Genomic DNA, 12,647 nt, shown 5'->3' with positions numbered 1-12,647 from the left:
GAAGTGCAAGTTCGGAGGCTTGCTCGTCGCTTCTCTCCCACCTCTCTTCTCCCCCCGTTCGTATAAAAAATCTTAAACTACTTAAGCCTACGTAATTCGAAGCACTCGGGATGAGCAACGCGCCCTTCGTTCACCGTTGGTTTTCTCTTCGGCGATTTTCCCTTCCAATCTCTCCCTCTCTCTCTCTCTCTCTCTCTCTCTCTCTCTCTCTCTCTCTGTGCCTTCGGCCCTCAACATTATTTCGCGACGTTCGTCGCTTCGCGCCCTTTCTTCAGGGTGAAAAGGCGCAAACGCCCGATCGGACTTCTCGCTCGGCCACTTCCACTTTGTGTAATCGCCACCAAAAGTTGAGCAGTCACAACACAGGAAACTGTAAGCGTCCGTTTACGTTCGATTGTTCAGAATCGCGGCGCAGATCAAGGCGCTCCCGATACACTCTCGACGTTTACCGACCGCTCTGTAAACGCGAGATTTCACGGAGACGCGCGCTCGAGCGCCGCTCTTCGACAATTCAGAGCAGAATACGGCCGAGGAACAGTCGGAATACAATGGAAGAGGGAATATAAAAGAGCGCCGGCTTGTAGAGACTGGCGAACGTTCCACCAGTGGGCAGCGGAACGATGAGGAACAAGGAGCGGATGTTAGATGCGCTTCTTTCTCCCACGTTGACATTCTCTTCTTGTTCCTGACGGATCCTCTGTCTGAGGAAATATCACGTCGCTTTCGTGATCAAACTTGAGCTCGCTCAATTGTATTCCGTTCCTCCTCGGCCTCGTCTGCCTCGTCTGCATCACGCCGATACTCGTCACTCTTTCTTCTTCGTCCTCTGCTTTCTCTCATCAGGGCTCTTCCATTGAGATCATTCGGAACCAAGATGGATCCCGGCGTGGCCGAGCGAGAAGGGCCGACTCGACGCGTCGATCGCGGTAAAATTGCATAAAAATGTCGATAAAAACAAGTAGTGGTAGAAAAGAGGGAAACTAGAAGACGATAGTGAGAAATTAGGGGCGAAGGCAATCGAAAACGACGAACGCGACAACCCTCCTTAGCCGCTCGTGGACAGCTCGAGATTACATGTATGTACATCTGCACCTTCTTTCGCGTGAAAATCCTTAACTTATCGGATCCGAAATCTAATGTATAAAAAAAGCTCTTATCTCGACGAGACTTGGTCGCGATCCGCTGCGGAACGCGATCGAGAAAGGCCGGCCTAGACGTTCGATTCGCTCTTTGCCGCTGAAGACTACTCGGTTGCAAGAATCGAACTGGATCGCTTCTTCCGGCGACTCGAAGCGCGCGTGCGCGGAGAAGAATACTTGACGAAGCAATTTTCAACGAAACATGAAGCATAAGATAGGAGAATTTTCATGTTGACAATTTTCAGCCGGGAGATGGGCGATACCGAAATTCTATGCCGATCCCGTCAGAATTCAGCTAAAACTGCGAAGAATTCTTCGGTACTTTCGACCGCAATTTTCGAATCGCTCATACTTCAGCAGAAAGCTGACTCGTTCGAGCAACATTTTTCTCCATGCAGAGCTCGCGGATAAATCTTTCGATCGCTACACGATATAAAGCACGAGTACGTTACAACAAACAATATGGCACCTGTTACCCTTGGTAAATTACGACGCGTAGGTATATTTACAAATTAGCGAGACGTTTTTCTGCGACGTTAAAAAGATTTGTATATAATATGATACGTCTCGGTCGATTTAAATATCGATGTGTGTGTGAAGCCTGCGACATTCTTGCCGGGTCGAAAACGAGCCCGTCGGATTCTTGCGACCGCTCATCGGGCTTTCTTACGAAGCGACGCTAAAACGACACGTCGCCTTATATTCGACACCTTCGGATGTACTCTAATATCACTAGTGAAATTTAGCGTATCGCAAAGAATTGAATTCCGCCAGTCCGTCCTGGCGAATGGCGATCATGCTTCTCAATCGACGCGCTCTGCGACGTTTCAAACGACGCTTGCACCAGCGAAATCGCCGACGAGACCTGGAATTTCGAGCACCGACGACATCGGCGAGAACCCGAGCGATAACGTTTAACCCTTAAGAGTCTCGATGCAGTCGTACCGCGGCGCAAGTCGCACCGGTGAATTCATACCAACGCACTTCACGCGGGAATTTTGTAGGGACGAGCAAAAATACGCGATATCACAAAAGCATCGAATCGTTCCAGACGACCGCTGAGCGTGGACTAATTGATCACACGAGTAATTATAAATCAACATTCGCGGACCTTTCTCACGAGACGCATCAACACAACGAGCGGCGCTCAAACGTAACGTGGACGCTGAAGACACTCGGACCGCCCGAGAGAGCCGCGGCGTGTCACGGTGATCTCGATGGGATTCAACATTCTTGCCGAAACATTCTCATCATCCACCTCGTCATCTTCCAAGCAGACTTAGACTGTTAAGGGTTAGACGTTCGTACGAGACGCACGACTACCCTGCTCACCTGAGCAGCGGAAGAGCCACCTTCGGCGCGGACCAGGCGAGCCCCAGCGTGCCGGACGTGCATCCCCCTGTTCCTGCCGCTTCTTACCCCCCCCTCCCCCATTCCGTTCCCGAACGTTTCCGAGCGGATCGACTCTGTGCGACAACGAGCGCCAACGATCCCGCGAGACACATTCCCTCTGAGGAGAACATAGGTCGCTATAGATTCTCCACCGTTCCACTGTCGCTGAGTCGACACCCCTGAGGGAGTGTATCGCTGAGGGACGTTCGTATTGGTGTTGGTCCTATTAATCCAGAGGTTCCCGTAGCTTCTTAGCTTATCAGCTCTCTTCCTTTCTCAAGCTGGCGCATGTGGTGTATTCTCTACGTTTTCTCTCCCTTGCCGCTCCTCGGATGCTAACAGTAACGGTGAGAAATAATAGGTAAGCGTGGGCGCAGAAGAGACTCTACACGGCTGGTGCGTTCTTGTCCTGCTTGCGTGTCTCTGGTCATCCTTGTCCTTCTCACTGATGTTAGCAGCAGTTACGCTGGCGAAAGAGTCTCCACGTATCCAAGAACCGGTCTCGCGCGCACGCGCGCGCGCGCGCGCGTTCGCCCCACGTTTTAACCCCGGCTTCCTTACGAAATTAAACCTAATCTGCCCCTTACGTCCTCAAATTATCTCTAGACGTTCAATAAAAAATGTTGAAATATTTCTCAATTATATTTAACAAACGCTAAACATGTATATCCTATAAAAAAAGTTCTGGGATCGGCTTCCCAGCGCTGTTGATTCGTTGTCGCGAGTCACAGTCGCGCGCGCACACCACTCGGCAGACTCGTATCCCGCAATATTCTCTCGCTGTCCTCCCCCCTCCCCCACCCCGCGCACGCACAGCAGTCTCCCCGTCGTCCCCTGCGAGCGTCGCGACGCGCCGTTCGGGAACCTCCGCGTTTAGCCGAAGCGCGGCCGTTACCGTGTGCAGCACGGTAATCCGCGCGCGTACGCTAATTATACCGCTAATACCTCTCTTACGGTTATTGATCGTTGACACGACTGTTACACGTTATTATTCCGAGACACTCCAAGCCATCCTAGCTCTCTCCTCGGTGACAAAGCAGCGACCGACCGCGCGGTGTCGCTCTCGAGAATGGAAATCCGCACGACGTGGTGTGGATCCCTGGGACTGCGAGTGACTGCGAGAGATGCGCAAGCAAATCGCAGTAGGCGACCACGAAAAGGACCGTCCCGAGTGAGGAGAGCTCATCGTCGAGCGAGTGCCTCCGGATTCCACGCTCTCGGCCGCCGAATATCGGCGAGTTAATGCTTTTTCTCTTTCCCCCTCTCAGGGCGGGAGGAGTCACGTGTGAACGTGCACACGCGCACAAATGTACTCGTCCTCGAGCGGACGTGGTCGGTCGCGACGCGCGGCCGGCGAGTATTACGTGTGCGGTACGACCAGCTGATTCTCGTGAGGTCGCGGGAACTGCAGCTGGTTCTGCAACTCGCGCGTGTGCATCTGTAATTGCATATGCTGGGCCTGGAGTTGCGAGAGCGCCGCGGGCGAGGCGAACGCCGGGTAGGCCAGGGTGGTGGTCAGGCACTCGTTGTGCTCTTCTAGGGAGTTCTGAGCGTAGTGCAGCACCAAGTGTTTCAGGCTCTCGTGGATGTTGTACGGCTCGGCGAAGCCGTAGCCGCGCTCGGTCGCGTATATTATGCAGTGCTGCACCGTGCCGTTGCACCTGCAAACGCAATGCGCGGTTTTCTGGTGAGACGTTCTGCCGCATCAAGCCACCTCCGGGTCGTGGAGATCCGCTCACGAAATTCAGGGGTTAATTTGCCTGATGCTTTCGGTTACTCGCGGTGATCACCTTAACCCTTTATATCCTGGCGGTGCTTGAAAGTACCACTCTCCAGTGTGTCCGGGATCTTTCGGAGACGAAAAATTGTGAAGATTGATCGGATCAAACGGAGAAGAAAAAGTCAAGTATCATTTCGCAGTCAAGTACCAAAAATCGCAATAGTTATTAAGTTATGAATGATTGAAAATGACCACATCTAGAAGCTCTTTTAATTGATAACTTGAAAATTTGCGTAAAATTATTAATTACTTGCAAAACAGTACGTGACTTTTCTTCTCAGTTTGATCGGATTAATCTTCACAAATTTCTCGTTTCCAAACGATCCCGGACACCCTGTATATAAACGCTTATATGTTTTTGAATCTTTTTTCTGCGTTTTATCCCACATTCCTGCCGGTATTTCTAAGTACCCTAATCATTAAACCGCTATAAATTTATTCTCCTATTCCTTATTATGACTATAATATTGCCAACAGCTATTTAATTACGCAAAAATTTAATCAAGTCTCAGGTAAATTAATTCAGGATATAAAGGGTATAATCCATGATGTCGGGAGCGAGATAATTGCACGTTCAAAATCTTCGCAGAATGTGTTTGGAGTAAACAAAATTTTTGTGTTAATATTTTGTAGAAAAATTATAATTATCACACGTATTTATCTTTTATAATAATAATAATAATATATATATATATATATATAATTTATATAATATTATAATAAATGTTATAGTATAATAATATAATGAATATACAAGGTGTATAAAAACTACCGGGACAGAAAAAACTAAGCATTTTAGAAAAAAATGTTTCAGACAAAAATTATTAAAATTAATTGGTAGAAAAAGATGATGTAATATTGGGATTTCCATTTAAGAAAAGTAATTATCAGTGAATCTCTCAGAAGTGGCGTCACCACACCAGTAGACAAAATGATATAGTTGTTTTATGTCCCCCTTGAAACTATACAATTTTTGTCTGAAACATTTTTTTCTAAAATACTTAGTTTTCGAGATATCTCGCCGTCCTGGTATTTTTTATAATTATACCCTGTATAATATCGTAGTATATTATAATATACTATAAAAAATATTTTCTTCTTTCTAAAATGAGACATTTGGCATCGCTCGAACAGATTCGTGAAATGGAACAATTTTCTCTTCCTCTGACAAACGAAAAACTAACATGATAAAATCGCAGGACGGATTAATGAGATGAGTCGTATGTAAATTTTACAGTACAATTTATCGATTATTCGAGGAGAAAGAGAAGAGAGTGATCGGAAACCGTTTTGCAAACCTGTCCGAGATCGACTGCCAGCATCATCTTATCGCCTCGCGAATGCGTCTTTTCATTTCATCGTATCTTGCAAAATTCTGAGCGTGCATTTTCTCATTTGACGAATGACGTCACCGAGCGAGAGGTCGACGGCGAGCAGCCAGGAGCCTTAATCGCGGATAAAACGTTGCTGTTTTGCTTATCGCGGGAGATCGTCGAGCGTGCGCGGCGGATCAATCCGACTGTTGGCAAGATTAACCTTCGCTTTAAACGATATACGTGTCATTATTACTATTATCTGTACTATAATCGCGATGCCCGTAATCGCTTATTCTAATTTATTCCCATCGATTCACACGTTCGCGCATGCCCGTAATAAGCACAACATACGTAAACAAGAAGAGAATACGCGTTGTCTACATTAGGAGAGACAAAAAGGAAGAGAGGTAGACTTACACTATGGAGAGCGCGTATTGGCCTGTCCTCGATCGCCGGACGAGGAAGGTGCCGTCGGGCCGGCCCATTAGAAAGCGATCGGCGTCGGAACGAGAACCCTTCAGGAAGAGCCATGACTTGTCGTCGGAGTGGACCTCGAGGTCGACCTCCTGGAGGTCACCGTAAGGCACTTCGCCGACAACGGAATTCGTGAATGAGTTCAAAACCAACTGGTTGATCTTGTTCTGCTTCATTCCGTTCTTCTTCAACCACCTGCGGGCGAACAAATGAATAATTGGTAAGTTCGATGCGAGGCCAAAGGTCTCGTGCAAAAACCGAACGAAATGAATAGTGAAACGCATACATAAAATGACGATCCTTCTGCCGCACGAGTTGGCCGATCTCCGCCTTCAGCTTGTACATTTCTCTCTCGAGGGTCCTGTAGTAAGCGATCTGTTGCTTCAGGCTTTCGTCCAGTTGCTCCTTGCTGTCCTCCAAAGACTTTAACCTTCGCTTCAACAGCTCCGCGTTATCCGTCAAACTGTAAGCGTACGTTCATCTCTGTTAACGTCCCGTTTTATTATTCCAACGAATCCGAGACGAGTTCTCCTTAAAAAGCTTAGGAAGAAACAAGCTGGCGAAGTAACCGCCAGATAAGAAAGAAAACCGCGTTCTCGATTGCAACACGAATTCACGCTTATTTTCACGAGAGCCATGAAAGAAGCGAGCACTCACGTAGAAATCTCATGGGGCTGGGCTTCCTTCTGGAACTTCTCCTGCAGTTTCATCTGCTCCTCGAACATCTTGATGGCCTCTGAGAAGGCTTCCAAAGCCTGACGCTTCAACTGGACCTCATAGGCCGTTTTGCCGTACAAATCCGAGCAGTTCTGGTATTGCCGTATGGTGTCGGTTATGTCCTTCTCCAACTCGACAAACTTCTGCACGACTTTCGTCATGTCCGTCGTGTTCGCGATCTCATCATCCTGTTTCCCGGCAAAGACAAGAGAATGAGATAGAGTGTTCAAGGACAGTGAGAGCTCTCGCGAGCGTTCCGGTCGATCGTAGAACTTGAAGAGTGATGGTGCTTACCTGCTGAAATCGCGACACAGGGTAGAGTAGCTTGATATCCAGCACGGAGTTATACTGCGCGAGGGAGCAGTTCCTGTAATAGTCGACCAGCTCGATGACCGAGTGGAAGTTGTACGGGTCCGAGAATCCGTACTTCCCGTTCCGATGACTGATCTTGATGAGCTTGTTGGTGCCGCCCTTGCGCAGCGTCAGAGTGTACTCGCCGCCCTTGGAAGACGCGTTTCGTACCAGGAACGTGCCGTCCGGCGAATCGATCATCATTTCGTTCACCTCGTCCCTCGTGATGTCTCCCCAGTACCACTCGGCTTCTTGAAGCGTGCGCGGCCTGCAAATTATTTTGTTTGTCATATTGTCGTCCAATCGTCGCGTAACTTATTTATCTCTTATATATTTTAACTTATACAGGGTGTCCCATTTTAAACCCCCCAGGCAAATATCTCGAAAAATATGGAAGACACGGAAAAATATTTCAGACAAAAGTTGCATGGTTTTAAGGGGGACATAAAACGATTATATCAGTTTGTTTACAGATGGCGCCACTTTCAAGATATTCATTGATCATTACTTTTCTTAAATGGAATTTTTTATTATATCATCTTTTTCTATCAATTAATTTGAACAACTTTTGTCTGAAACATTTTTTTATTTGTCTAATATTTTTTGAGATGTTTAAGGAAAACTTGGTAACTTTTTCAATATTTAACTTACAATATCTCGCTAACTTATCGTCGAAAGAAAAAATGGTACTAAACTTTTTTTACCCTATTTAGTCTCAAGAATATATTGTTAAAATAGCATCCTGATTTTTGTTGATTTGCTGATTTTGAAATTTCCAAAAGCCAATAAGTTAACAAAAGTTAGGGCACTATTGTAACAATATATTCTTGAGATCAAATAGAGTAAAAAAGTCTAGTCCTATTTTTTCATCCGACAAATAGTTAGCGAGATGTCGTAAGTTAAATATTGAAAAAGTTACCAAGTTTCCCTTAAATATCTAAAAAATATTAAGTAAATAAAAAAATGTTTCAAACAAAAATTATTCAAAATAATTGGTAGAAAAAGATGATGTAATAAGAAATTGGGTTGTCCATTTAAGAAAAGTAATGATCAGTGAATATCTCGAAAATGGCGCCATCTGTAAATAAATTGGTATAGTTTGTTTTATGTCCCCCACTGAAACCACACAACTTTTGTCTGAAACATTTTTCCGTATCTTCCATATTTTTCGAAATATTTGTCTGGGTGATTTAAAATGGGACACCCTCCTGTATATATCTCAACGAGTCCTTTTTACTTCAACAAACGGCTGCGAATTAGTTGAACTTAGGCTCACCTGTGTGCTTGTTGGTCCTTGCCGGTGTCCGTGACAGGTGCCGATCTGTCTACAGCCTCGTCCTCGAGAACCGGGAATGGATCCAAAATCGGAAATTGTGGTCTCGAAACTTTACGCGGAGGTAATTGAGGCGCGCTGGCGAACTCCGGTAGCCTCTCGTTCCAGTCGCCGTGCAGCAACAGTAATTCCATTATACGTATGTGCGCCTCCGTGTTGTGGACAACTTGACTACAAAACCATGCGGTGCGAGGTGCTGAATACTTGGCAATTAAACATCACGACCAGTCCCTATCGAGCGATCGCTCTTACAATTGGCCGCGAGCGTGAAAGCGACTGTTGTTCCGCGTCTCAACACAAAACGCCACAATGCCAATTGTCCTGATAACGTCGGATAGTCGCTAAAGGTGACCGGTCGTGCACTTCTTTCGGAAGGCTCAAACGACGCGAGGCGCTTCTCGCAGCTGGCAAACCCGAGATTCTTTTCTTCCTCGATTAGTTTACGTCGCTCGGCGGGGAGGAGCGAAGCAAAAACCACGTTATCAAGCATGCACAGCCTAGGCGGTGTCGCGCTTAGATGACTTTAAAATTGGCTGCAGCCCGAGATAAGATAAATATGCAAATTCTTAGCATCTCAACCTGACCGTAGATGAAATGTAGACTCGCGATTATCCGCGAACATCTCGTCTCAGATAATTCCGTAAATATAACACTCGAAGAATCTTGATGAGGGTAATATATATTTATTTTATCGAGATAAAGATCAGTTGATGCGAGAACCTTATCCGGACGATTAGCTGTATTTCACCCAGATAAGGGCAAACGATATTCGCAGCAACGTAGACGGAATTATCTGCGAACATCCTGGCGAGTAATCTCGAGTAATGATAACGAGATTCTTCAATTTAAGAGACATGCAGATGAAGATAATTTACACACATATATTTATTTACGTCTAGATAACGATCTCAGTGAGTGTCAGAACTTTTCTCCTGACCGATCACCCACACGATTTTATCGTGTGATGAGAGCAAACACCGATGATCCTAGGGTGTGCGGGTGAGACTCTTTTCATCAGCTGTTGGCGCAGTCGTCGTTTAGAGAGAAAAGGACAGAGAAAGAGCGAGAAAGAAACAAGCGAGTGTCGTGCGAAACACACTCTACTCGTGCGCCGTTCCCTACGACTAGAGAAGTCAGCCACGTGTGTGGCACTCACATGATTCGCTCCCAGGGCGGCCTAAGAAATATGTGACAGAGCACTTGCACGAGGATGGTCGGCGGTTCCGTGTAACCCCGTCCGTGCTGCAGCTGGCAGATGCGGCAAAAGTGCGCCATCAAGTGGAACAATGTGCTGCGATGATGTTCCGGGAGCTCCGCCACTAATTGACTGAGACGCGTCGCGCATTGCTCATCGCTCCTCATACCTGCGTGACAACAGAAACAGACGTCCGTAACTTTGCGATCGGAGAAGCGCAAACGAGTCGCAAAATGTTTGGGGGGGGGGGAAGGGGAGGACGTTCACGTGGGAAAGGTGTGTCTGCTTGAACGAAGAAATTTTCCCGCCAGATTCAAATTTCGACCGAAGACACGAGAATTCTATCAAGCTTCGCCGGAAAAATCTTGTGATAATTTTGACTGAACTGAATCCGACGATTTTAACCTTGATTTCTGTATCGTTCATATCTGACCGGGAAAATTCCTTCATTCGACCAATTCACTTTTCTTCTCTCAGAATCGAGACCGAATTGCGTTGTAACGACTCTCCACACGTTTCGCTCGATATTCTGCTTCTAAAACGAAACAGTCGCCACATGTTTTTCTAATCGCAATTAAGCGCGTTTCGGTTGCAAGAAACGGAATTTCCGGTGCGAAATTCGCTTGCACGAGCCGGAAAATCTCGTTTTTCCTCGAGCCGAAATGCGCCCAGTTCGGCCATCGTCAGGTCGATCGTGTGAAAAGCAGTCCCTTTTTCCCGTGTGAAACGAACGTTAGTCGACAAACTTCGCTGATGAAACAACGCGGGTGACCGATAGTCCCCCCCCCTCACGTGGCACGGGGTGAGTCACATGCGATTAGCTCGGCACATACGCAGAAAAATATTGTGTAGTGACAACTAGAAATTTTCCGTTACACAAGGCTCGATCGCAGAAAATTCTGTTTCACGAAGCGAAGACGTTCGAACCGTTCGCATCAACAAATGCTTTCGATTGAAGGAACCGAAATTTTCAGTCTCGAAAATGTAAAGTAAATGTTCCAGTAGCCAGACGCTATTGCTATTTAACGCCGCAGCGCTACGATTGCTTAATTTTATAAAGACACATGAAATTTAACGATATAAATATATCAGGAGTGTAATTTAATTCTGAGGCTTTCTTTCTTTTCTCAAAAACTGATTTACTTAAACCAGATAATGAACGAATATCTCAATCAAAATATTCCCCTCCGTTTTCTACAGCTCTTTTCCATTTTTCTGGCAAAAGATGGGTTCCGCGACGATAAAGAGATTCTTCTTTGGAGTCGATCCAATTTTCAACAAATTTTCGCACTTGTTCCAAGTTGTGAAAATGTGTATCATCCAGAGCAGGGGTTCCCAATCGGGGGTGCAAAAGAACATTCTTGCGGATGCGAGGAAAAGTGATTGCAATTAATAATGATTAAGATAAATTCTGAAATAATCCGGCATTTTACCATCAAAATAGAAAAAAATGTTATTAAAATTATATATTTTTTACGTATCTGTACGTATATATATTCATCACGTATCACTATGCGAAGCCTAATACCATGGATAATAATTTTATAATATTAATAATAATTTTATAATATTAAAAAATGATAGTTAATGTCTATAAAACAATATTATGTAATAATAAATTATTATTAAAATTAACTTCTCACTTTAAAACCCTAATAACTAATTTTTACCGCAAAACATATGAATAATTTTTTTTGTAGAGGGTGCGAAGGTTCATTAATAAATTTTTAGGGGTGCGAAATACAAAAGAGATTGGGAAACCCTGCTCTAGAGCATGTTGCATCGACCGGGACAAGCGATAATCGGATGGAGCAATGTCTGGAGAATACGCGGGAGTGCGGTAAGACTTCCCATTCCAGCTCTGACAGCGTTTACTTCACTGATAATGTAACATGAGGTCGAGCAGAAGAATCGTCGATTATCGTGAAGAGGGATCTCACTTTGCGTCGTTTACTCGCAATTGCTCGTTGTTTTTGGTCTAATGCTTGCTTCAAGTTGTTATAATTGTCGATAACGATCAGCGACGACACTTTCATTCGGATTTAACAGTTCATAGTACACCTTCTTGATCCCACCGAATACACAGCAGTACCATTGAACCGCGAATATTACGCCTTGAAGTGGATGCTGCTGGTCGACCTGGACTAACTCGTGATTTTTTTCGTTTGGGATTATCGAAATAGATCCATTTTTCACCCCCAGTAACAATCCGATGCAAAAAACTCTTCATTTTTTGCCTGACGATCGAGGAAATGCAAATGTTCAACCGGTTCGCAATGACATTTTCCGATAATTGATGTGGAATCCATTTTCCTTCTTTGCGAATCTCTCCCATATCATGTAAACATTTAGTAACTGTTGTACGATCAACATTCAATGCTCTAGTAAGTTCCGAAGTGGATCGTGCTGGATTTTCGTCCAATAGTGCTTGCAAATCTGCATTTTCAAGCTTCTTAGCTTGTCCCGAGCGATTTTTGTCGTTAACATTGAAATCACCACTTTTGAATCGTCCAAATCAATATTCACATGTCTCAATTGATGGTCTCAACATCACCATAAGTTTCTATCCGAATTCTATGACCTTCAGCCGTCGTTTTCTTCTGATTAAAAAAACAAAAGCAACACGTGTCGAAAATGCTCTTTAGGAAAAACTCCATTTTTAATACTTGCTATTAACATGATTTTTGCTGCGTCTATCGTTAGTAAATGACTAAATATCATGGATTAATATTACAAAGCATCGAGAAACAATAGCCGTGATTAAAAGCTGTCCCCGACAAAACTGACATCAGTGCCATCTCTTGCAAAGCCTTCGAAACTAAATCACACTCTTAATGTACGATTCATTGAAGAGCTGCAATATTAGAATTTCTATGGAATTTTTCTCGCGTTGCGAGCAGAGATTTCCAGTCGATTCCCGAGGAACGGAAGGTTTCGGTCGTCGTGACTG

The 12,647-nt window shown here is 45.1% G+C and overlaps 1 protein-coding gene across 3 annotated transcripts in view; it reads right to left on the bottom strand.

Moving 5' to 3' along the window:
• Positions 1–400: 400 nt before the first annotated feature.
• Pi3K21B (phosphatidylinositol 3-kinase regulatory subunit alpha) overlaps positions 401–12,647 on the bottom strand; it is an 89,814-nt gene continuing 77,567 nt past the window's right edge. For all 3 annotated transcript variants that reach the window (XM_011156575.3, XM_011156576.3, XM_025300749.1), the window contains 7 exons: positions 9,659–9,866; positions 8,446–8,673; positions 7,113–7,437; positions 6,759–7,006; positions 6,388–6,564; positions 6,045–6,296; positions 401–4,192 (listed from right to left, as the gene is read on the bottom strand). In XM_011156575.3, coding sequence (XP_011154877.1) covers positions 3,892–4,192; positions 6,045–6,296; positions 6,388–6,564; positions 6,759–7,006; positions 7,113–7,437; positions 8,446–8,673; positions 9,659–9,866 — 1,739 coding nt within the window. In that variant the 3' untranslated portion in view covers positions 401–3,891. The remainder of the gene's footprint in view (positions 4,193–6,044; positions 6,297–6,387; positions 6,565–6,758; positions 7,007–7,112; positions 7,438–8,445; positions 8,674–9,658; positions 9,867–12,647) is intronic.

Source organism: Harpegnathos saltator, unplaced genomic scaffold (assembly GCF_003227715.2).
Source record: "Harpegnathos saltator strain DR-91 unplaced genomic scaffold, Hsal_v8.6 scaffold381, whole genome shotgun sequence".
Taxonomy (NCBI): domain Eukaryota; kingdom Metazoa; phylum Arthropoda; class Insecta; order Hymenoptera; family Formicidae; genus Harpegnathos; species Harpegnathos saltator.
This window is presented reverse-complemented; position numbering and strand designations above follow the sequence as displayed.